Genomic DNA, 26766 nt, shown 5'->3' with positions numbered 1-26766 from the left:
CACAATTGGGCCCATGGATAGCTTGCTTCTGCATATCTTACACATTTCTGGTACCAGAACATTCCTGGTCCAAACCACCAGGATGGTACTTGGCCCAAACAAAGCCAAAGCTGACAGGGATGACTCACTCTTGCCTACTGGCTTATAGATCTGGAGGAACTGGAATCTTGAGCCTCTATGGTTATGGCCCCTGTCATACGGAAATAGCCTGTCCTTCGTAGGAGAGGACAAGAAAGGAGAGCAAGATAGGGGCAGGGAGGGTGTAGAAAGACAGGCATTCGACACAAAGACACTCCTGAAGAGGCTAGATAGAGTGCCTGAAGCCAATCGGTCCTGGCTAGCACCATAGCCACTGTTTCTTTAGTTTGGTTTTGAGAAAACCCTTCTCCCTCCTCCCCGCCTCCTTTTTTTTTTTTTTGGTTAAATTAAGTTTGAGTTTTATCAGTTACAATAGAATCCTGAATAACACAGCAGTATTGTCTCCTTTTTACAGATGAGGAATTGGAAGTTCAGAGCAATTAAATAACTTGCCCAGGACACTGTAATGAGGGGAGGGCTGGAATGTGAACCTAAGTGCCTGACTCCACAAAAACATACTCCTTTACCACCCAATGGGTCTTAACCCATCCGTGCATCATAATCCCCTGGGTTGCTCCTGGACAAATAGGGATTCGCAGGTCACATGACAGACTAGGCCCTATTCCAAATCGAAACTGAAAGAATTGAAGAAAAAATTCAAGCCTCGAGTTGCAATTCTGAAGGGTTCTATGGGCAAAAGGTTGGCAGTTCAAATCCACCAGGTGCTCCTTGGAAACCCTATGGGGCAGTTCTACTCTGTCCTTTAGGGTCGTTATGGATTGGAATCGACTCGACGGCAATGAGTTTCGTTTTATGGGAAAAATATTGAATGACACAGGAAGCATCAAAAGAAGATGGAAGGAATACACAGAGTCACTATACCAAAAAGAATTGGTCAATGTTCAGCCGTTTCAGGAAGTGGTATATGATCAAGAATCGATGGTATTGAAGGAAGAAGTCCAAGCTGCACTGGAGGCACTGGCAAAAAAACAAGGCTCCAGAAATTGATGGAATACCAATTGAGATGCTTCACTAAATGGATGCAGTGCTGGAGGTGCTCACTTGTCTATGACAAGAAATTTGGAAGACAGCTACCCGGCGAAGCAACTGGAAGAGATCTATATTTGTGCCCATTCCAAAGAAAGGTGTAATGCATTGAATTGTGTCCCCCCAAAATATGTGTCAACTTGGTAAGGACGTGTGTGGTTGTCCTCCATTTTGTGATTTTCCTATGTGTTATAAATCATAATCTCTGCCTGTGGTTAAAAAAAGATTAGGGTAGGATGTAACACTCTTGCTCAGGTCACATCCCTGATCCAATGTACAGGGTGTTTCACTGGAGTGTGGTCTGCACCACTTTTTATCTTATAAGAAATAAAAGGAAAGAGAAGGAAGCAGAGAGTTAAGGACCTCATACCACCAAGAAAGAAGTACCGGGAGCAGAGTGTGTCCTTTAGGCCCAGGGTTCCTGGACAGAGAAGATCCTAGTCCAGGGTAAGACTGACAAGAAAGACCTTCCTCAAAAGCTGAAAGAGAGAGAAAGCTACCGTGAATTTGGACTTCTAGCCTACTAGACTATGAGAAAATAAATTTATCTTTGTTAGAGCCATCCACTTGTGGTATTCTGTTATAGCAGCACTAGATGAGTAAGACAAAAGGTGATCCAACAGAATGCAGAAATTATCAAACAATATCCTTAGTATCACACACAAGTAAAATTTTGCTGAGAATAATTAAAAATGGTTGAAGCAGTACATTGACAGGGGACTGCCAGAAATTCAAGTCGGTTTTAGAAGAGGACGTGGAACAAGGAACATCACTGCTAATGTCAGATGGATCTTGGCTGAAAGTAGAGAATACCAGAAAGAAGTTCACCTGTGTTTTATTACCTATACAAAGGCATTCAGCTATGTGGGTCATAACAAATTATGGATAGCATTGCAAAGAATGGGAATACCAGAACACTTAATTGTGCTTATTCAGAACCTGTACATAGACCAATAGGCAGTTGTTCGAACAGAACAAGGGGATACTGCATGGTTTAAAATCAAGAAAGGTGTGTGTCAGTGTTGTATACTTTCACCATACTTATTCAATCTGTATTCTGAGCAAATAATCAGAGAAGCTGAACTGTATGAAGAATGTGGCATCAGGAAGACTCATTAACAACCTTCAATATGCAGATGACACAACCTTGCTTGCTGAAAGCGAAAAGGACTTGAAGCACTTACTGATGAAGATCAAAGACTATAGCCTTCATTATGGATTACACCTCAACATAAAGAAAACAAAAATCCTTACAACTGGACCAATAAGCAACATCATGATAAATGGAGAGAAGGTTGAAGTTGTCAAGGATTTCATTTACTTGGATCCACAATCAACGCCCACGGAAGCAGCAGTCGAGGTATCAAATTACGTAATGCATTGGGCAAATCTGCTGCAAAGGACCTCTTTAAAGTGTTAAAAAGCAAAAATGTCACTTCGAGGACTAAGGTGCACCCGACCCAAGCCATGGTATTGTCAATTACCTCATATGCATATGAAAGCTGGACGATGAATAAAAAGGACTGAAGAAGAATTGGTGCATTTGAATTATGGTGTTGGTGAATAATATTGAATATACCATGTACTACCAGAAGAACAAACAAATCTGTCTTGGGAGAAGTACAGCCAGGATGCTCCTTAGAAGGGAGGATGACGAGACTTCATCTTATATACTTTGGACATGTTATCAGGAGGGACAGTCCCTGGAGAAGGACATTGTGCCTGGTAAAGTAGAGGGTCAGTGAAAGAGAGGAAGATGTTCAATGAGATCTATTAACACTGTGGCTGCAACAATGGGCTCAAACATAACGATTGTGAGGATGGCGCAGGACCCAGCAATGCTTCTGTTCTGTTGTACATAGGATCGCTATGAGTCCGGATTGATTTGAAGGCACCTAACAACAACAACTAGGTGTAATTAATCACTCATATTATTATTATTAAATACTGATATGTTCCTTATCATGTGCCAGGCTCTGCTGTAAGCATTTTTCAATTTATTAGTGAATTTAATTTTTGCAACAATTTGACATATGTACCATTATTTCCCATTCACAAAACTGGAAACAAGAAGAGATCGAGGGGTTAAATAACATGCCCAATGTTATACAGGAGTTTTACAGGAGCCAGGATTTGAACCAGGGAGAGCCTATTCTCTTAGCTCTGTGCTATACTACACTGCTTCCCATGATAAAGACAGCTTATTATCCCACTGAGGCCACCCAGGGCTTCACTAGGGATGGGGCTAAAGAGGAAGGGGAAACTTGAGGAACATGAAGAATTGGCTGGTCCACTGTACCAACTGGTATGGAGGAACTTGAATATTTTAACAAGTGGTATGGTCCTACTATGGAACCCTGGTGGTGCAAGGGTTTAGTGATCAGCTTCTAACTGAAAGGTTTCAAGTTTGAACCAACAAGCTGCTCCTCAGGAGAAAAGACCTAGAGATCTGATCCTATAAAGGTTACAGTTTAGAAAACCCTATGGGGACAGTTCTACTTTGCCTTATAGGGTCTCGATGAGTTGGAATGACTCAAAGGCACACAATAACAATAACAACAACATGATCCTACTAGTGCATATCATCTGAATATTTCTACGAGGCATGACACAACTGGAGAATATGTAATGGTTCCCTGTTACCATGCCTAAGTAGATTTTATATATTCATAATTACTCACTTCCTTTCTCAGCATGGCTTCCCAGCAGGTGGAGTACATTCCTCTGCCCCATGGACTTTGAGCTGGGTCATGGGACTTGCTTTGACCAACGTATGTGGAAGCGGAAGTACACTAGTTCTGAGCAGACACTGTTAGGGCAGCATGTGATTTTGCTTGCCTCACTTGAGCTTTGATCCTCTGCCATAAGAACCGCTCACCCCAGATGGTGGTTGCTTTTAGTCTGGGACCCTTGGGATATATCTGAACTGTATCTGGTCAATGCTGGCCAATGTTTAACAATGAGGACTCTAGGGGAAAAACCAACCTGGTTTATAAAATTTGCTCATTTGTGGCATTTGGTGGTTTCCCACTATGGCCTATGCAATCTATCGATGGGATGTCACTGAATGTGGAGTTGGGAAGTGGTAAGCACAGTCAGCTCTCTGGAACAAGGGAGCAGACTCCTGCCTGTAGCCTGGAGCAGAGCTGCTGCAGTCGAGGCCCAGGTCCACTGGTTGTTATGAGCCACTGCAGGATTTCGGGGTTGTTTTATACAGTATTATCACAGCAAACACTGAGAAACACACATTATTATTCCGCAAAATCCAACCCTTCCCTAGCTGACCCTATTGTATTTTCCAAACATTATCTTTTACTATTACCAAATGAAAATCTCTGATTTAGTCTGGTTTCTTTTCTATCTTTAAGTCTTTGAGCATACTCTTTTATTTATTTTTTTTGGCAGGGGGAGTGAATAAAATATACTTTTCTGTTCCCTTTGTCTGGAATGTAGGAGTTAAGAGAATTAGGAGTTAAGAAATCTGTTTTCTAGCCCTGGCTCAGTCACAAATTTGCTGTATAACTTAAGATGAGTCTCTTCATTTCTGTAGAGTTTCAGATTCCTCAAGGAAAATGAAGGCTGTCTTTTTCTAAATTCTAGGAAATTCTACTTAAAGGTGAGACCACCTTTCTCATAAATCTTTCCTAACTACCTTGGCTTGGGTCAGGTGCACCTTAGTTCTCAAAGTGATATCTTTACTTTTTAACACTATAAAGAGGTCTTTGGGAGCAGATTTTTGCAAAGCAACATGTCGTTTGATTTCTTGACTGCTGCTTCCATGGGCATTGATTGTGGATCCAGGTAAAATGAAATCTTTGACAATTTCAATATTTACTCCATGTATCATGACGTTGTTTATTGGTCCAATTGTAAGGATTTTTTTTTTTTAACGTGGATGTGTGATCCATAATAAAGGCTTTGATCTTCCTCAGTAAGTGCTTCAAGTCCTCTTCACTTTTAGCAAACAAGGATATGTCATCTGCATATCATAGGTTGTTAATGAGTGTTTCTCCAGTCCTGATATCGTGTTCTTCATATAGCCCAGCTTCTCAGATTATTTGCTCAGCATACAGATTGAATAAGTATAGTGAAAGGATACAACCCTGATGCACACCTCTTCCTATCTTAAACCACGGCGTATACCCTTATTCTGTTTGAACAAGTTGCTTGATCTATTACAAGTTCTGCATGAGCACAGTTAAGTGGTCTGGAATTCCCATCTTTTGAGAAACTGAATTGTAACTAGATGTTATTCTATATTATCCCATATTTCAATTTCTGTCACCCTAATAAGATTATATGTTGTCTAAGAAAGAGACTACATGTTATATTTTCCTCCTACCACCTGCAGGACCAAGAAAGTACTGGAACAATAGATAAACTTAAGTCTAACTATCAAATTATTGGCTTCTCAAGAAAAGCTCCCAGGCTTCTAACCGTCAGTAAATCACACAATCTCTCAGAATCACGAGGGATAAAATAAAATAAAGCAAAGCAAAATAACAAATCTAAAAAATGCATTTATAATTTCTTCCCTTCAGCCTAGGCCTTGTAAATCATTCTTAAAATAGTTTTCGAAATACATTAACATGCTAAGAAGCCTTACAAAGTTCCACAGCTCTAGGCTCTATGATGACCCATTTGAATTTTTCCCAAAACTGTGAGGCACACCCACAGCCCCTTTTGCCATCTCGCATAGACCTAAAAGACATAATATTCAGTTTTGAGAAACAATGAGATAAAGTAAATGAATGCCATACCTTTAGTAGATTTTGTTAAATTTTCAGGTTGTTTCTGGCTAGTGGACTCATAGATAGCCACAGGACTCTCTGATTTTGGAGGGCTAAGCATATCTGAGGATTCCTGTTCTGAAGCCTTATGTGGCCTGGAATCTAGAAAACCAAAACAAATATTATAAATCAATGTTTTGGACAATGACACAATGACTACTAACGCTTGTACTATTCCTTACAATGAACAAGGTGCTTTTCCCTGTCCTCTATAGAAAACTAAATATAAGAAAGCCATTAAGAGATATGGATTCTTCATTATATGATGCAATGCTTGCCATTAACAAACATGACAATATCCGCAAATCTCACACTCCCAGGAGCTACACAGTTCTTTCTGGATGTTCTGACCACATAGTAGCATTGTTCACCTTGTGTTTGAAGTTGTTCACCTTTACTATGTATAAAAAAAAAAAAAACTATATATGAAGCATAAAAACAAACAAACAAACAAAAACCCACACCACAGAGTCAATTCCGACTCACAGCAACCCTATAGGACAGAGTAGAACTGCCCTGGAGTGTTTCCAAGGAGCAGCTGGCAGATTCAAACTGCGGACCTTTTGGTCAGCAGCCAAGCTCTTAACCATTGTGCCACCAGGGCTCCATATGAAGCATAGGTCAAGGAATTTGACTGTATTATCATCTGGCAAAGGTAACTGAGATAGGACTAAATATAAATTTCCCACCTTAAGTCCATTCATTACTATGAAAACGTGTCTATTAAAATGTATTTCTTTAAGAAATCTGTGCAATAGGAAACATATTAAGACTGGGGAGGCAAATGCATTTCAACTTGTGTGCCAACTCTGGTTGAATGGTGGTGGCTGTCCCATTTCAAGGGGAAAGTAGGCTGTGATTGATGAAGGTCCGCCATGAGGGCAGGCAGCCTGAGTGGCAGCACAAGGGTCATCAATTTGTGATCTCTGATGTCTCCTCACCACATTTAGAAGTCATTGTTTCATCTTAATCTTTGGTTTGCAAACTTTGTCTTAATTTCCTAGAATTAGATGTTTTCTTTGACTGTACTCGTTATAGGCAGCTGGACTTTAATCCACTAGAAAGTTCCCCTATCTAGATATTTTACTGGATAATCAATATGTTAAAGAGAAGCACTAAATTTAATTTCATCCCTAAATTCTTCAGCCTACACCTCCTGAGAATGAAGACATTCCCCTGCATATCTACAACACTATTATATCCAACATAATAAACAATCATTCCACAATATCCTCTAATCAGGCTTCCGAAACCCTGGTGGCATAGTGGTAAGTGCTATGGCTGCTAGCCAAAAGGTTGGCAGTTCGATCTACCAGGCACTCCTTGGAAACTCTCTGGGCAGTTTTACTCTGTCCTGTAGGGTCGCTGTGAGTTGAAATTGATTCAATGGCAACAGTAATCAGACTTCTGAAATTTCTCTGAAGTATCTTTTATAGCTGTTTTTTTTTTCCCCCTCAATATAGAACCCAACAAGGTTTATGTATTACATTTAATTTTTATGCCTCTTTTATTTCTCAATCTAGGACAATTAGCCTATATTTTTTGTTTCAATGACGTTAACTTTTTTGAAGAGTCCACGTCAGTTGTCTTATAGAATGTCTACCCATTGCTGTCAAGTTGATTACAGCTATACTGATTCTATAGGACAGTGTAGAACTGTCCTATAGGGTTTCCAAGGCTGTAATCTTTATGGAAGCAGATTGCCACATCTTTCTCCTGCGGAGTGGATGGTGGATTTGAGTTGCTGACCTTTAGGTTAGCAGCCGAGCACTTAACCACTGTGCTACCAGGGCTCCTGATAGAATGCCTACATTCGGAATTTGGTTGTTTCCTTTTGATTAGATTCAGGTTAAAGATTTTTGGCAAGAATTCTTCATACCCAGTACCCAGTGAGGTAATATGTACTTCTTATTGCACTGCACGAGAAAACATAATGTTATGTGGTTGATCACTTTGTTAAGGTGGAAATTGCCATATTTCTCCATTGTAAAGGTTTTTGTTGTTGTTAGGTGCCGTCGAGTTGGTTCCGACTCGTAGCAACCCTATGCACAACAGAACGAAACACTGCCCGGTCCTGCGCCATCCTTAAAATCGTTGTTATGCTTGAGCTCATTGTTGCAGCCACTGTGTCAATCCACCTTGTTGAGGGTGTTCCTCTTTTCCGCTGACCCTGTACTCTGCCAAGCATGACGTCCTTCTCCAGGGACTGATCCCTCCTGATAACATGCCCAAAGTATGTAACACGCAGCTTTGCCATCCTTGCCTCTAAGGAGCATTCTGGCCGCACTTCTTCAAAGACAGATTTGTTTGTTCTTTTGGCAGTCCATGGTATATTCAATATTCTTCGCCAACACCACAATTCAAAGGCATCAACTCTTCTTCGATTGTAAAGGTACATTTTTCCTTTTTTGTAATTAGTAATATGTGGTTACCCACAGCCTTTTATTACTCCCTTGATTTTTAAATTAGTCAGGTCTTCTGAATATTTTTAGCTAAATTTTAAGCATACAAGGGGGGGAGGAAACTAAATTTTATTTACAGATTGGTTTCCTTACACAATTCAGCCAAATCTTCATAGTAGGTTATGCTATCAACTAGTACTGAGACAAAAGGTAATAGGAACTAATTATGCTGTAACAGAGAACATAGATATTATTCTATTAAGCACATGCAACAGGAGTAAGAGCTACACTAATGTTTTACCTGGAGGGCGATTAGATGTATTTTGAACACATGTTTCATTTGCATCCTCATGTTTCTTTGTCAAAGGAGGCAGTTTTTTGGAAAGGCTCTCCAGATAATTAAACTTAAAGAAAAAGAATGGAAGACACTTTAGACTTACACATGGCTGAAAGGCAGTGCCACAAGACAAGCGTGTTAACTTGATGAGTAATGATCAAAGCATATTTTTAGAGCCCCTCAAAATAAAGTTTGCAAACTAAAAGTTCTTTGATTTATTACAAATTCACAATTTACTATAATCTCTTTTCAGGTAGTCTCTGATTTTTTTTTTCTGATTAATAACAGCACCTAGATTTTTATAGAAACACAAGGAGTTGTGAACACATGAAAATATCCACTTGGCTCAGGGTTTCAGTGAAATCCCAGCTAGCGAGAGGAAGGTTGGGTTTCCTGTGGCTCCAGTTCTAGCCTCACGTGGAAGGGGAGTGCAGTGTGCTGCCTCTGTGGGCTTTCAAGAGCTCACAGTGTCACAGTGCTGGCTTAGCAGCTAATGGGAGATGGGATCTTAATGGACTAAAAACTACAAGACGTGTTTATCAAAGGAGATTCGGAGATACAAAGGATTTGACCAAGAAACAAATCTTAAAATAGGTGAGAGAGTGTAATTAATGGGGATCAGGCAAGGTGGGAAAGAAGGAGTGGTAGCACAACATTAATGGACAATCTACTTAGGTGCAAGACCTGACACTTGTCTTCCCTTTTAAACGCTTGCCAGGAGGTAGATTTGAAGGGTACTGATTAGTTAGTCAGAGTCTCTGGGTGTATAAATGGTTAACACGCTTATAAATGGTATAAATGGTTGCCACCCAGAGGCACCTCAGAAGAAAGCCCTGATGATCTACTTCTGAAAAACCAGCCACTGAAAACCTTATGGAGCACAGTTTTACTCAGACACACATGGGGTGGCCACAAAAGGGGATTGACCCTTGACAGCAATTGGTTGGGTTAGTCAGCCAGGGGGATGCAGGAAAGAATTAAATAATATTAGGAAAGATAGGTTACATAATAGCATATGCATTGCATCAACTTTTATAAAGGCTCTAATTCAATTATAGTTGATTACATTCAATTACCTGAGACTGATATAATGAGCTCAATTCAGATTTGAAGTAGGGTGGTACTGTTTTGTTCCTAATTTCTGTTAGATAGTTTTTCATTTTTTCAATATCATCCCTGGTTGATATTTCCATAATAATGCAAAAGAAAACAGAAAGAGTTAAAATGTTATTTGCTTGGAGCCAGGAATAAAGCCACTTTGATCAATGCTCTAAGTTCCACAGAAAATCAGTGGGCTTACTAGCAGTAAAGCTGATAAGAATCAACTAATCAGACATTTTAGCCAACTTGTTTTGGTTCATTTTCCACTTCTTTTAGAATCAGTCACATTTGCCTACTTCAAAATCAGATTCTCATATAAGATAGGAAACAATGATACCAAGAGTTAGTTTGGTTTTGCAGTTGATCTCAAATAACTAAAACCCACATAACTCTACAATGGTTTACCTTTTTGCATGTCTTCCAATCTTATCTGAAGTTGAAGTGTTAGCTAGAATCTACTGATTTCCACAATTTCAGAAGCAGTGGTTATAATAAAACAAAAACTGAACAGTTTATGGTTAATGAGATCAGTGGTAACAGGGTATGATAAAAGCAGTCATGATAATCCTGCTAGTTATCTTTCCAATACCAGAACCCCAAAATTGGAGAGGCATATACTGAGCTAAAAGCTACACTTCCCAGCACCCCTTGTACACAGGAATGACCAATGAAATGTAAACCGAAGTCAGTAGATGAGACTCCAGGAAAGCTTTTAAAGAGGGTTGACTCAGCTGGGAGACTTCCCCTTTGTCCTTGCTTCATCTCTTTTCCTACTTCTTGAAATGAGGTTGTAATAAGGTCCATCATTTTGCAACCATGAAGCAACCTTGAGGATGGAAGTCCTGTGCTAACGATGATGTAACAAATAACAAGAAATAGTCTGAGTTCCTGGTGAGGTTGTGGAGCTGCCTATCTTGGACTGCCCGTTTCTGATTTCTTTTACATTAGGGAAAATAAACCACTTCCTTTTAAAGGCACTGTTTTTGAATTTTCTATTAAATGCAGCTGAACCTAATCCTAACTTGAATAATTCCAATATTTAAGTGCTTATTACCTGCCAGGAACTTTGCAAAGTGTTTCACATTTACTCTTAAAATAACCCTATGAGGTACTATTATTACCCTCCAGTTTACTGGTCAAAAAAATCAAGGTTTAGAAGGTTAAGTAACCTACCCAAAACCATATAGCTCATAAAGGTTGGAGTCTAGATTAAAACCTGATTCCAAACCCATGATCTTCATAACTGCACATGCTAGTCAGCAATCAGTCACCCAGTGTGAGAGCAGAAAGTCACCCTCATTTTATAGAAAAGGAAACTGAATTTTTAAAAAATTTTATTGCGCTTTAGATGAAAGTTTACAGCACAAATTAGTTTTTCATTAAAAAATTTTTACACAAATTGTTTTGTGACATTGGTTGCAATCCCCACAATGTGTCAGCACTCTCTCTCTTTCCTTCTACACCTTGGGTTTCCCATGCCTTTTGTTAAGTTTTCCTGTCCTTTCTGCCTTCTCGTCTTTGCTTTTAGGCAAATGTGCTGCCCTTTTGGTCTCATATATTTGATTAACCTAAGAAGAAGCCCATATACTCAATACACTTATTTGGCTTCCTTTTTTATAGTGAATGAACTGGGGTTGGAATCCTCAGCAAGGACTGAAAGGAAACCAAACTGGATAACGTTTAGAGCACATTCCTCAGGTGAATTATAAGAATTCTTGCATGCTTCTGACTATGTTCTACGTTATTAGTCTGTTAGAATGACCAAAGCACAGAGTACCTTGAGAGCTTTCTTGCTTAGAAGAGACAGAGGATCTACCTAACAGTTAAATGGACTTCCTCAACAGACAATTACATGGTCACATGGCAGCTGAAGGACCACTTGGCAGAAATGTTGGAGAAGAGATTCAAATAACATCTAGGAGCCTGAATGGTAGGACCTTCCGGCCTATCCCCACTCTAAGATAATACGACTTTACAATAATGGCTTTTCCACTCACTTATGTACACTTCAGGGTAGAATTACCTCTTTTGCTGTATCTTTTCTTTCCAACGCTTTGATGCTGTTGTATGCCTATGTGAGAGGAAAGGAAAGTATGATGAAAAGGGGAAAAGGGATAACCCTTTCAGCTTACACAATAAAAGAAAAAAGCAACACTGTATGATAAAGTGTTAATGGTCTGGGAGGTGAAGGGCTGTGAATGTTAATGTAGTCACCCATAGTGATGACCCTGCATCTCTCTATTTCCTAGTCATGGTACACTTAATACTAACTGGAACATATTACTGGATCAGCTTACCTCCATTTCTTTTCAAAGAAATCTTTAGTAAATGATTCTGATGGACATTGTGGAGTTGTAGTCAAAGATTGCTTGTATAAATTGGACAGGTGGGCTGCAACTTTAAAAAGAGATGCATTTAACTTTTATCTTCATTTCTTTACAGCACAAAACACAGTCAGTACTCAATTACTCATTTGAGTTGCTTTTTTAAGAGCCTGTGTTTCATGTATCAGCTATTTACTAGAATTTCCATGACCAAGCTGCAATACAACACTAAACCTGATGATGTTTGTGAAATACCCTACTAGACAATACATCTTACAGTCAAAATGTTGAATTCAGTAACACCTCAGCATTTAGGGGAAGCCGTATTCTACCTAACTAAATTTCCTCATATCTGAAACATCAAAACTTAAAATGAAAATGAACCATTTAATTGAAATTGTTTTTCTAAACATTTGCCTGCTCCTTGAATCTAAGGATATGAATGTTACACAATGGTTGTTTGATAATTTGAGCAGTGTTTCCCAGAGTTTATTCCCCAGAACATGGTCTTGGTGTGTTGTTAACAGAAGATTAAGAAAATACAAAGTTCCATGTTTCATGGTTATATGAGCTTGGGAAACACTGGTTTACACAAAGTTGAATACACTTAGTGACTGTAGGACTTTTTTGTGCTCTTACATGTGTGTGGCTCTTTAAGAAACTAAGACAGTATATAGCATTATCCAAACTTATTCAATCACAACACTCTTTTGGTGGAGTCATACCATAAACTGATATTTTAGGAAACACTTTGGGGAATGTTGATTTAGGATCACCACTATTAATATGTCAGGAGCAGGTGTAAGTATGCAAGTGACTGTCTACCTCGTGCATCTGTTTGTTTATTTATTTTTGTTTTACACTTTTCTTTAGTTTGTTCTTCACTATTGGGCAACTTGTGTGTTTACCTCTATTGTGCCTGCTCCCTTGTGGCACGCTTACAAGTTCAAATGCCCATAGGGTAGGGTTACCAGAGAAAATATAAAGCACCTAGTTAAATTTGAATTTTGGATAAACAAGAAATAATTTTCTAGCATAAGTTGTCCCAAATGTTTTATGGGGGCACTTTTGAACTAAAAAATTATTTGTCGTTTATCTGAAATTCAAATTCAACTGGGCCTGCTGTATTTTTATTTGCTAAATATGGCAACCCTTACTAAAGGGGCCACCCAAGTAAAGCGGCACAACAGGGTGTAACAGAGAGACACTGGAGGTTGTGATGTACTCTTCTGGCGTGGTTATTCTAAAAACAGGCAGCTGCCGATCATTTTGGCCAAATATCACCACATGGTAATGCTACATTTTCAGAGGGGAAAGAAACTAGATTAAATAAAAACAGCTCAAGAATAACTACAAAAGCAACTATGGAAGTTAACATTGTGGAGGACACATGAAATACATCTGTGGGCCAAACAAAGCCCATGCCTGCCAGATATCAGAGGAACTTTGCCAGCCAAAAGGAAAAGAAAACAAAAAACTTCACTGCTTGTCTGCTCTGGGATATAAAACCATACAACCAAGTTCACTGGGGCTGTGTTTATCCCCAAACAAGTATGCTTTGAATGACAATCTCTTCCAAGAGTAAACTGCCTAAGCTACATAGTGTGTAGAACAGTGCAAGGACTGGTGATAACTTTGTGGTTGTTCAAGTTTTCTGTGTGTGTGTGAGGTGGGTTAGTTCATTGTTTCCTTCGTGTAGCTTTGCAGTTTCTAAATAATCGAGGTTAACAGAAAAGCAAACGTCAAATTTTTTCATTGAACAGATTAAAGTTACAGAAAAATTAGAGGTGATCGCGATTCTCCAGGATCTCACAACTTAGGCAGAGTCAAACCTGTAAACACATCATTACAATACAACATGGCCAACACCAGAATGGAGATGTGTATACATGGTGCTTTGCTATCAGGTGAGAGAAGGACTGGTAACAGCGTTTAAGTTCTACCCTTTTGAAGTTTGTAAATATATTTTAGAAAAATATTAAAGGCCAATTACCTTCAGTAACATGACTTTTTGTAGTTTCCTCCATTTTAGGGAAAGACTGAAATGAAAACAGAATTTCTTAGTGATGATGAATATGTTACATACAAAGTTCACTTTGTTCAGAAGAATTCTTTCTATGCTCAAATTGGTCTTTTATGGAAATTACTATAAAATAAATTAGTTCTTTAATGCCAATACAAAAATGGATTTGATTTCTTTCACTTAAAGAATTTTAAAAAATGGGAATCATTTTGAGTTGCGGAAATTCCTTTTCCTTACCCCATCCTTACTATTTCATTCAGTCGTTCATCATTTCAGTGAATTAAATTTCTACAAAGACAATATAAACTTCTTTTTAAGGGCCTTCAGAATTATTTATTACCAAAGGAAGAGCCTAAAAAGCATCTGGCAAATTCAATATATAAGGAATTAGATTTCTTTCCACAGAAATGAGAAATTATAAGGAGAGAGCAGAAGTTCCAGAAAAGTGGCAGAAATGGCTACTACTTACATTTTTGTCTTGAAACACCTAATATTGAAACAAGAGTAGAAACACTGGTATATAAAACATTTCTTTCTCACCATAACTAACTTGAGGAGATCTGCCGCATTGCCTCTCTCCTCCTCGGTTCTGGAATCTTTAACTGCCATTTCCTGTAACTCATCTTCTTTCTTTAAAATATGGTTTATGTAATCCTAGACAGGCAAAATAAAATGAATTAAAAAACCATCTAACAAAAACAAAACAGGAATAAGGAAGAGAGATACACAAAAGTATTCCATATCAACTTGAAATATTACAAAGAGGTTAAGAATATATACGCTCACAATGCTCAACCACCAGTTACTGCTCAAGCAACCTGCAGTCTTTATCATAATATGTTAATAAGACAAAAGACCTGAAAAGTCCAAAAACAAAGCCTGAAGAACCACAGGATATTAGAATTGTGTGGAGACCTCAGAGAGGGCTTGCTTTTCACTCTGCACTTTAGCTTCTTTATCAATAAAATGGAGAGTTGAATTAGATAATTTCTAGGATCTTTTCCAGGTCTAATATTTATCATTCTATCTATAAATATAAGTTGCTTAGTCCATTCTTTTGCTTGCAGGAAATGTACATTTCACTTTTTCCACAAAAACTTAATGATTCCCTGCTCTATACCAGGTGCTGGGTATATAAAAATAGACCAAACACAAACTAGAGAGTGAGATGTTATACAATTAACTATACATTTACAAATACTTAGACCATTTCCCAAAACTTTTTCTCCCAGTAACCCTTTTCTTTCACGGGCAATTATCAGATTAATATATGGTTTTATTTTTTCCCAGGGGTATTAGACCACTTTTCCATATAGCAAGAAAGAAGGACTCCATCCAGCAATCATATATAAAGATTACTTATCTTCTCAGTGTCTTTTGGGTCTCTTAATGTTTCCTACAACTTATGTGAACCATTAAATATTTTCTACCTCTCAACCTTCTAACCTCTGAGAGACTGACATTCATGCATTTCATTGGATAAATATTGGTAGAATTACACAATTTCAGTTTCCTCAGGAAACTGAGAGGAATAATTGCCCTGTTCCTGATTCTTTTGGGTTAGGTTACCTGAATTCCATTACCTTAAGGGAAACCTGCAGTCTTAGTTTCAGCTCATTCTTTATGACCTCATGCTGGATGAACTGGCGGATCTGTAGCACATTGGGACTCTTGAGTATAGGGGCCGGGGCACATACTAGCTGTTTGGACCCAATGCAAAGGCCTTTCCAAATCTGAGTGCCAAATGGAGGCCCTGGAGTTTTTTTCTGTTAACAAAACAAAACAAGCACCAATGAAATCAGAATAGTTTAACAATAGATTTTTTTTTTTTAATCTGTTGCCATCTAATAGATTCCAACTCATAGTGACTTTATAGAAATTTTTTTACTAAGTACTTATTAGGTAGAGACTACATTAGGAACCATTTGTTAGGGAATACAACAGTGAAAAAAAAAATGATCCCTGTCCTCAAAAATTTCCACAAACTATAAGGAAAAATTTATAACTGTACTGGAGAGTTTTCTCCTGCAATACAGGATAAAGTAAATAAAATTGAGATTAAACAGTCAGTCTATGTCCCTTGGGAAACCCTGGTGATCTAGTGGTTAAGTGCGATGGCTGCTAACCAGAAGGTCAGCAGGTCGAATCCACCAGGCGCTCCTTGGAAACTCTATGGGCCGGCTCTACTCTGTCCTACAGGGTCGCTCTGAGTCAGAATTGACTCGAAGGCAGTGGGTTTGGTTTTTTGGTTTATATGTCCCTAGGAACCCTGGTGATGCAGTGGTTAAGAGCTTGGCTGCTAAACAGGAGGTCAGCAGTTTGAATCCACCAGGTGCTCCTTGGTAACCCTATGGGGGAAGTTCTACTCTGTCCTATAGGGTCACTATGAGTCTGAATCGACTCAACAGCAATGGGTTTGGCTTTTTGGTTTGGTATATGTCCCTAAAATTTGATCACCACATCTATAAACGTTAAAATCTTCAAATATACAACTTCTTAAACCCATTAAAATTTTACATAAAAAGGATGAAAATTTATAAATATATAGGAGAAGACCTGAGACTCTGGTCCACTGATGAGTGAATATGCAAAAAAAATGCCTTTTCAGCAGGAAAATGTATACCTCAACTGGGGGAAATGTCTCCCATGACCTTGACTGGAGATTAGGAGGAACAATTGTATCCAATTCTTTCTTCATCAGCCATGGCGATGCTTCCTGAAAAGGGCGAAGGACGGTGATGCTCAGGGCACCTGGTTCAAAGACAGTTATTGGAAGATCATTTTTACATCAAAATGATTCTGAGAAACTCAATAGGTATTCATTAAGTTCAACAAGCACTTTTTGAACTTCCTTCTACATAGTGATGTAAATGAGACACAGTGATTATGTTTAAGGAGTTTACAATCTAAGCAGGATGAGGCTTATAGTCACTACAACACCCGAAGGCTGGATTTAGCTCACTTTTTTTTTTTTTTTAGGAGTATAGACCGACACTTCACTGTCCTTCAACAACTGCATCCTACCCATAACCGATGCCATCAGTTCTGCTACTAAGCATTTCTTGGGTCCATCCACTTCTCTGTTCTCTGTTGACCCTATCCTAGACTAAGGATAGAGAGATCCTGTTTTAGATTATAGCAACTGTTAGCTTTTCTATTAATATTTACTCTGTGAATGAGCCTCCCTCTGAAACCAGAATGACTAATTATGTTAGTTCATGATTAAAACTCTTCTTTGGTTTCCCATTGCTTATGGGAAAAAACAGAAGTCCTTACCCTTTTCTGGCCCCTGACCAACTTGCACCATTCTCCTTCTCTGTGCCTTAGCTACTTTGTACCGCCTTTCTTTTTTCTGTTCTTTGAATGCTTTATGCTTCCTCATATGTATTCCTTCTTTCAGAAAAGTTCTCTTGCTTGCTTTAATTAAGCCCTACTCACCTACCAACTCTTGGCTCAAGAATCTTCAGGGAAGCCTTCTAGAATTCATTGGGTTCCTCTGTTAGATACTCTCATGGAACCATGTTTCTTTCCTTCACAGGCCTTATCCCAATTTATAATTATACAGTTATTTGTGTGACTATTTAATTAGCACCTGATTAGCTTATGAAACTGGAAGCTTCATGAAAGCAGGCTCCATGTCTGTCTTAGTTCTCCATTGTATTCCTAACACCCAATCAGTGTTTGGCACATGGTGGGTTGTCAAGTGGATATTAGTTACATGACTGGCTGACAAAGCAGTTTGAAATGAATTCTTATTCTTGCACAGTTCCACACATGCCCTGCGTAGCCAGCCAGAGCCATATTCACGAAGAATGAGGTATATTATACTGTGCATGCACACTGAGATGCTATAAGATATAAGCCCCCAGAGATGCAGGCATATTAGTGAATGCACACAAAATATATCCCATCAAACAGAGAGAAGATAAAAACAAGCGCACACATAAACCTAGACACAGCACATTGTTTTTTGTACACAGACAACATGCAGGTGTGTGTGTATACATATATGTTTAAATACACACATTATTATATACACTAATGGTTTCCCTATGTCTCTATAACCTCCAGCCACACTGATTTTGCTGAAATAGATTAAGACAACATAAGATGCCCAATGACTATAACTTACATAACACCTATTTCGAGTTGGCATTCTAGCATACATATCACATGCACTTTCCTATTGTATTAAATATCATCAAGACAATGCCAGTGAACTTACAAGAGATACCTCACTTTGCTTTTTTCCCTCTACGATAAAATGAACACATAAATAGGCATCTACGTATATGCCAAAACATAGACAGAAGTCTGCTCATAGATGGGAAAAGCACTCATATACAAAAAGTTTATATAGGTTCATGCTCAGATATAGCTTGATATGAACATAAATTCAAGCAACTACATGAATAGGTCAACATGGCCTGATAGGTGGAAAGTGAAGTAGAAAAGCAAACAAAGGGGAAAAAGTACAGAAGATGATGGATTGAATCATAACGGGGATGAGAATTGGCGAAGTGAATTCCAGGTAGTATGGCTTTTCTACCTGGCTGTTCCTGTACTGGCTCTTGAAGAACTACAGTCATGGATTCTCCATATGCCAAGGACAGATATTCCTCTATGTCACTGTCTCGAAGGAGTTCCACTCCTGATCCATCAGCATAGATAATAAAAAACCTGAATAAATTTGAAGAATAAATATCTAATCACTTGACATATTCTGTTAAAATACTTTTTTACCTTGGAATTAAAAAAAAAAAAGGTCTTATTATTTACCTGGGGACATGTTCACCATAGATTTGCAGATGATTCTTCTGGAGGTGAAGAGATGATAAACCCTCATAGCCTTCAGTATTTGAACTTACATCCTCTTCAAGGTTTTGATTAGGTAACACAGTTGATGCACTACCATCAGCCATGACCTAAGGGACAAAGTGTATAAGCAGCCAAAGCGGGTGGGGGGAATGCCATAAAGCTTACATATCTGCTGGTCCAATTTGAGAGAGCAGACAATCTTTTCGTATACTCAGAAAATCAGAGATGTTTACTTGCAAGGCATTTTCTCACTAAATATGAAATAATGCATAAACTTGCATTAATAAAAGTGAAAACTTAAGAGCACATCTCTAGTTATAATCCACACCTATGATGTGGAAACAAACTGAGAGACAAAATGTAACATAGTCAGAGGCAGAGAAAGGTGACTCACATGGGGCGGGGACTCAAAACCATATCCTCTGAGGATTATTTAAAGGAATTGGAATTTAAACATAAAGGAGAGGATATTTATATGATGTTGTTAGCTGCCTTCAGGTTGTCCTCCAACTCATGGTGATCTGATGTACAATGGGATTGAACCATTTTGATCCATAGAGTTTTCACTGGCTAAGTTTTAGAAGTGGATCTCTAGGCCTTTCTTCCTAATCTGTTTTAGTCTAGAAGCTCCATTGAAACTTGTTCACCCTTACAGCAACACTCAAGCCTCCACTGACAAACAAGTGGTGGCTACACATGAAGTGCAGTGGCTGGGAATAGAACCTGGGTCTCCTGCATGGAAGGCAAGAATTCTACTCACTGCTTTACTCATATGATTGTTGTTGGCAGCTGCCATGGAGTCCATTACCACTCGTGGTGAACCCATGTATGCAGAGTAGAACTGCGCTTTCGTAAGCAGATCACTAGGCCTGACCCAAGGCAGGGTTCGAATTGACAACCTTTCAGCTAGTAGTTGAGTACTTAACCATTTGTGCCATGTCTTACAATATTTAAAAGACAATCACATGGGAAGAGGCTTACCCTTTGTGATTCCTAGGACAGTGTTAGGACTCATGAGTAGGTGACATATGGAAACGGACTTAGTACCAATATCAGAAAAAATGTTCTAGCCATCAGAGCTGTCCAGATATGCCATGGGTCTCCTCAGAAAGGAGCGTGGGTCAGGCTAAAGACCACTGGAGGAATGTCCAAGAGGAGGGACAAAGCATGCAAGAATGCTTGGATTGGATGACCCATACATTTCAACGCAGAGGGTTTTGGGCTTAAAGTTTCTACTTCAAATTTATTGTAAATTGAAATTTGTTAGCAGCCTGACTTCATGCTGTGAACAAATCTCATTTAGTTAACAAAGAAAAAATAAGGTGGATCAGTGCTTGTCTGTGTACCAAGACAAAGCTGGGACTCCAAATTTGTGGTACAGCTCCAAATCTAAAAAAATAATTTCTCTACCTGGTAGCTGACACATGAAATTCTTCTGTTAGGTAAGGTGTGAGGTGGGGGGAAAAGATAAAGAGAGCCTAGAGCAAGGGTTGGCAAATGTTTTTTTTTTTTTTTTTCTGTCAAGAACTAGATAGTAAATATTTTAGTGTTTGCTGGCCATAGAGTCTGTTGCAACTATCATGCAAAAGCAGCTATAGATAATATGTAAACAAATGAGCATGGCTGTGTTCCAACTAAACTTTATGTAGTAACACTGAAATTTGAATTTCATAATTTTTATGTCGTGTGATATTCTTCTTTTTCTGATTTTTTTCCCCTACTATTTAAAAATGTAACCCCCCTCAAAAAAAAAAAACCCACTGCCATCAAATCGATTCTGACTCATAGAGACACTATAGGACAGAGTAGAATTGCCCCACAGAGTTTCCAAATGTAACAAACTATACAAAAACAAGTGGCCACAGGGCTGTGATTTGCCAATGCCTGGCCTACAAGCGGAGTTCCTGGGTGGTACAAATGGTTAAAGTGCTCGGCTGCTAACTGAAAGGTTAGAGGTTCAAGTCCACCCAGGAGTACCTCAGAAGAAAGATTTGGTGACCTACTTCTGAAAAATCAGCCATTAAAAACCCTATGGCACACAGTTCTACTCTGATACACATGGGATGGCCATGAGTCAAAATCAACTCACCAGCAACCGGTTGGTGGCCTAGAGGTAAGGGGATAGTCATGGTGCAGATGGATAGAAGAACAGAAGATAAAGCTCTAGCATGGAATAGCCGAGCACCTCTTCAGGCTTTCTACCTCCCCAACTGCAGCCCAGCCTGAATTCTCATTAACTGATATTTCTGACCATGAACTCTGACTGATCAACAACCTCATCTGCTGCCCCATGTGTCTGCTCTCACTTCAGCCTTAGTACAAACCATTCTTACGTCATTCCTTTTTGTCGGCATTATTTTTAATATCTGCTTATGTTTCTTCCTTTCTGTTCTGATGATTTATTTGGCTTTAGCATTTCTATCACCCCAACTGGTGGGCTTGCCCTCCCCTGTGGAAGCACATTTGAGAATCAAAGAAAAGAAACTAACACTCATTATGGTTTGCCCAACATCTTGGCAGTAAGCGAATGATTAATCCCAAGGGAATTAAGGTAAAAAGCTGTGGAAGCTGTCTGGTGTGAAATATCTCAAAAGCAAAGTCACAGACTCTCTCTTCATATTAAAAATTCACTTTACCTGGAAAGTGTTTCCCTCAGGATCCATGACCTCACAGACAACCTCTGATGTGTGCTTCATGATGTACCTGCTAGCTCTCAGCTGTTCACGCTTTTGGAAAGGATGGTATATATCACTGCTTGATTCATGGCTATATATAGCTGAACAATCTCTATCAATATAAAGACAGCCTGTGTTTGGAGGTAACACCTGGAAGGGTAACAGAAAGGGGGAATTTAAAAAAAATTCTTGTTCAATTTGAGAGACTTGGAAAACCATTTTAGGAAAAAAGGTTAATTTTTTTTTTTTTTATAGATCCTAGCCACAAACTTAGTGCTTACTGAAAGAAAGCATTATCCAAGAAAGGATTTAAGGTTTAGGAAGGACTACGTGATATGGAGACAAACTGAATGACCAAGGTATAATTTCTCCTGTGTACTCACATTTTACCTACTCATTTGGGTGTCTCTTCTAAGTAATTGCCCTGTGTCCTTTTATTTCAGATATTTCATATATTTTGACTGAGGTGAAGACACTTAGCCTTATTCAAAATATTTGGTTTCTTTATGTTCTTGGGCAAGAACCATCTCCAAGAGGGTCAAAAGCCATAGGACAAATGCCCTCAGAAGTTCTTACTTGTTGTCACTCCTCTGACACTATCCTAGAGTAATAACTTCTGTATAAGGATGTCTGGATCAGATAGACCATTTTAAAATTGAGATATAACCCACATATTATAAATTCATCCTTTTAAAGTGTACAATTCAATGGTTTTTAGTATATTCACAATGTGTAAAACCATCACCACTAAGTTCAGAACATTTTCACCACCCAAAAAATAAACCCTGTACCATTAGCAGTCACTCCTCATTACCTTCACTGCCTAACCCCTGGCAACCACTAGTCTACTTTCTTATCTTGATGGATTTGCCTATTTTGGACTTTTCAGATAAATAGAATCATACAATATGTAGCCTTTTGTGTCTGACTTCTTTCACTTAGCATAATGTTTTTAAGGTTCATTCGTGTAGTAGCATGTATCAATACTTCATACCTTTTTTATGAACAAGTAATACTCCATTGTATATCCATTAATGAGTTGATGGACAGTTGGGCTGTTTGTATAGTTTTGCTATTATAAATAATGCTGCTATAAACATCTGTGCACAAGTTTTTGTGTGGATATCCCCCCCCGGGGGTGTATACCTAGGAATGGAATTGCTGAGTCCTACGATGGCTCTATGTTTAACTTTTTAAGCAACTGCCGCACTGTTTTCCATACTGGCTGTACCATTTTACATTCCTACCAGCAATATATGAGGGTTCTACTTTCTCCAAATCCTTGGTAATACTTGTTATTGTCATCTTTTTTATTATAGACATCGAAATTTGCATTCCCTTAATGGCTAATGTTGTTGAAAATCCTTTCATATCCTTGTTGGCGATTTGTGTATCCTCTAAAGAAATGTCTATTCAAATCCTTTATCTATTTTGTAATTTAGTTATTTGTCATTTCATTACTGAATTGCAGGAATCGTTTATATATTCTGGACACTAGGCCTTATGAAATGGAATACATAAAGATTGATATCCTAGGCGTTAGTGAGTTGAAAAGGGCTGGTATTGGCTGTTTTGAATCAGAAAATCATATGGCCTGCTATGCTGGGAAGGACAAATTGAAGAGAAATGGCATCACATTTATAGCCAAAAAGAACATCTCAAGATCTATCCTGAAGTACAATGCTGTTAGTGATAGGATAATATCCATATGCCTACAAGGAAGACCAGTTAATACAACTATTATTCAAATTTATTCAACAACCACTAATGCCAAAGATGAGGAAACTGAAGATTTTTACCAATTTCTGCAGTCTGACATTGATCAAACATGCAATCAAGATGTATTAATAATTATTGGTGATTGGAATACAAAAATTGTAAACGAAGAAGGATCGGTAGTTGGAAAATATGGTCTTGGAGATAAAAACAATGCTGGAGATCACATGACAGAATTTTGCAAGACCAATGACTTCTTCATTGCAAATATCTTTTTTCAACAACATAAACAGCAACTATACACATGGACCTCACCAGATGGAAAACACAGGAATCAAATCAACTACATTTGTAGAAAGAGATGATGAAAAAGCTCAATATCATCAGTCAGGACAAGGCCAGGGGCCAACTGTGGAACTGACCACCAATTGCCCATATGCAAGTTCAAGTTGAAGCTGAGGAAAATTAGAACAAGTCCATGAGAGCCAAAATACAACCTTGATATTGAGTCCACCAAGATGGTGGATATTGAGTCCATCCCAATAATAGATTTGATGCATTGAACACTAATGACCAAAGACCGGACGAGTTGTGGGATGACATCAAGGACATCATACATAAAGAAAGCAAAAGGTCATTAAAAAGACTTGAAAGAAAAAAAAAAAAAAGACAAAAATGGACATCAGAAGAGACTATGAAACTTGCTCTTGAATGTAAAGTAGCCAAAGTGAATGGAAGAAACAATGAAGTAAAACAGCTGAACTGAAGATTTCAAAGGACAGCTTGAGAAGACAAAGCAAAATATTATAACGAAATGTGGAAAGACCTGGAGGTCTTTAGGAAACCAAAAAGGATAACATCCTCAGTATTTCTCAAGCTGAAAAAACTGAAGAAAAAAATTCAAGCCTTGAGTTGTAATTTTGAAGGATTCTATTGGCAAAATATTGAATGATGCAGGAAGCATCAAAAGAAGATGGAAGAAATACACAGAGTCACTGTACCAAAAAGAATTGGTCAACATTCAACAATTTCAGGAGGTAGCATATGATCAAGAACAGATGGTGCTGAAGGAAGAAGTCCAAGGTGCACTGAAGGCACTGGCGAAAGGCAAGTCTCCAGGAATTGACAAAATACCCGTTGAGATGTTTCAACAAACTGATGCAGCACTGAAGTGCTCATCCTTCTATGCCAAGAAATTTGGAAGACAGCTACCTGGCCAACCGAGTGGAAGAGATTCATATTTGTGCCTATTCCAAAGAAAGGTGATCCAACAGAATGTGGAAATTATCAAGCAATACCATTAATATCACACATAAGTAAAATTTTGCTGAAGATCATTCAAAAAATGGTTGCAGCAGTACAGAAACTGCCAGAAATTCAAGCTGGATTCAAGAGAGGACTTGGATTTTTGTTTTTTTAACTGACATGTAATCCTCACAACTGGACCCATAAGCAACATCATCATAAATGGAGAAAAGATTGAAGTTGTCAACAATTTCATCTTACTTGAGTCCACAATCATCAGGAAATCAAATGACGTACCGCACTGGCAAATCTGCTGCAAAAGACCTCTTTAAAAGTTTAAAAAGCAAAGATGGCACTTTGAGTACCGAAGCCTGACCCATGATGTTTTCAATCACCTCATATGCATGCGAAAGCTGGACAATGAATAAGGAAGACCGAAGAAGAATTGATGCCTTTGAATTACGGTGTTGGCGAAGAATGTTGGATATACCAAGAGCTGTCAGAAGAAGAAATGAGTCTGTCTTGGAAGAAATACAGCCAGAATGCTCCTTGAAAGTAAGGTTGGCAAGACTTCATCTCACATACTTTGCTTGGTAAAGTACAGGGTCAGCGAAAAAGAGGAAGACTCTCAAAAAGATGGATTGACACAGTGGCTATAACAATGAGCTCAAGCATAACAACGATTGTGAGGATGGCACAGGACTGGGCAGTGTTTCATTCAGTTTTATGTAGTGTCGCTATGAGTAGGAACCGACTCCAAGGCACCTAACAACAACAGGCCCTTATCAGATATGTGGTTTTCAAATATTTTCTCCCATTCTAAGGATTGTCTTTTCACTTTCTTGGTGATATACTTAGAAACACAAAAATTTTTATTAAATCCAATTTGTCTATTTTTTCTTTTGCCTCTTGTGCTTTTGGTGTCATATCTAAGAAATCATCACCTAATTCAAGGTCGCAGACATCTTTGGCTATGTTTTCTTCAAAGACTTTCTATTTTCAGGTCTTACATTTGGATCATTGACGCATTTCAAGTTCGTTTTTGTGTATGGTGAGAAGTAGAGTTCACTTCATTTACCATATGCTGAAAAGACTATTCTTTCCCTATTGAATTGTCCTGGTATCTTATAAAAAAACCAATTGGCCATAAGTTGATGGTGAATTTACTCTCATTTTTTTCCATTGATCTATGTTTATCCTTATTCTAGTACCACAATGTCTGAATTATGGTATATTTGAAATTGGGAAGGGTTAGTCATACAATTTTGTTCTTTTTTAAAGATTGTCTTGGTTACCCTGGGTCTCTAGCATTTTCATGTAAATTTTAGTATCACCTTGACAATTTCTTCAATAAAAGCAGTTGAAATGTTTATAGGAGCTTTACTAAATCAGTAGATTAATTTGGAGGGTAATGCCATTTTAGTAATATTAAGTCTTCCAATTCATAAACATGAGATATCTTTTCATTTATTTAGGTCTTCTTTAATTTCTTTCAGCAGTGTTTTGTAGTTTCAGTGTACAAGTCTTGCACTTCTTTTGTTAAATTTATTCCTAATAAAATGGAATTTGAAATTAAATTGTTTAATATTATTTTTGGATTGTTCATTGCAAATGTATAGAACTACATAACAAAAAATCAATTTTTAGATATTAATATTGCATCCTGCAACCTTGATGAACTTGTTTATTAGTTCTAATAGGTTTATGAGTGTGTGTGTGTAAATTTTCTAAATATAAGATCATGCCATATGCAAATATAGTTTTACTTCTTTCCAATATGGATGTCTTTTATTTATTTTTCTTGCCTAACTGCCCTGGCTGGAGCCTTAAGTAAAATATTGAATTGAAATGGTAAAAGTAAACATCCTTGTCTCATTCTTGATCTTAGGGGCCAAGCATTCAATCTTTCACCATTAAGCATGATGTCAGCTGTGGATGTTTAGGAAGTTTCTTTCTATTCCTTGTGTATCAAGTGGGTAGTTTTTAATCAAGAAGGGGTGTGAAATCTTGTCAAATGCTTTTTCTGCATGTATTGAGATGAGCATGTGTTTTTTTTGTCTTTTATTCTATTAATACCGTGTATTACATTGGTTGATTTCTGTATGTTGAACAACTTTTCATTGCTGGAATAAATCCCACTTGGTGATGGTGCATAATCTTTTTTATATGTTTCTGGATTTGGTTTATTAGTATCTTGTTGAGAATTTTTG

At 38.1% G+C, this 26766-nt stretch overlaps 1 protein-coding gene across 4 annotated transcripts in view; it reads right to left on the bottom strand.

Moving 5' to 3' along the window:
* The window catches only part of SPAG17 (sperm associated antigen 17), a 257638-nt gene that overhangs the window by 18413 nt on the left and 212459 nt on the right, over positions 1-26766 (bottom strand). For all 4 annotated transcript variants that reach the window (XM_049879966.1, XM_049879965.1, XM_049879967.1 and 1 more), the window contains 12 exons: positions 21557-21745; positions 18882-19027; positions 18652-18782; positions 16726-16853; positions 15686-15868; positions 14643-14756; positions 14073-14118; positions 12053-12152; positions 11779-11826; positions 9731-9830; positions 8619-8721; positions 5886-6017 (listed from right to left, as the gene is read on the bottom strand). In XM_049879966.1, the coding sequence (XP_049735923.1) occupies positions 5886-6017; positions 8619-8721; positions 9731-9830; positions 11779-11826; positions 12053-12152; positions 14073-14118; positions 14643-14756; positions 15686-15868; positions 16726-16853; positions 18652-18782; positions 18882-19027; positions 21557-21745 (1420 nt within the window). The remainder of the gene's footprint in view (positions 1-5885; positions 6018-8618; positions 8722-9730; positions 9831-11778; positions 11827-12052; positions 12153-14072; positions 14119-14642; positions 14757-15685; positions 15869-16725; positions 16854-18651; positions 18783-18881; positions 19028-21556; positions 21746-26766) is intronic.

This window comes from Elephas maximus, chromosome 3 (genome assembly GCF_024166365.1).
Source record: "Elephas maximus indicus isolate mEleMax1 chromosome 3, mEleMax1 primary haplotype, whole genome shotgun sequence".
Taxonomy (NCBI): domain Eukaryota; kingdom Metazoa; phylum Chordata; class Mammalia; order Proboscidea; family Elephantidae; genus Elephas; species Elephas maximus.
The sequence above is the reverse complement of the archived record's forward strand: the minus strand, read 5'-3'. Positions and strand labels throughout refer to the sequence as shown.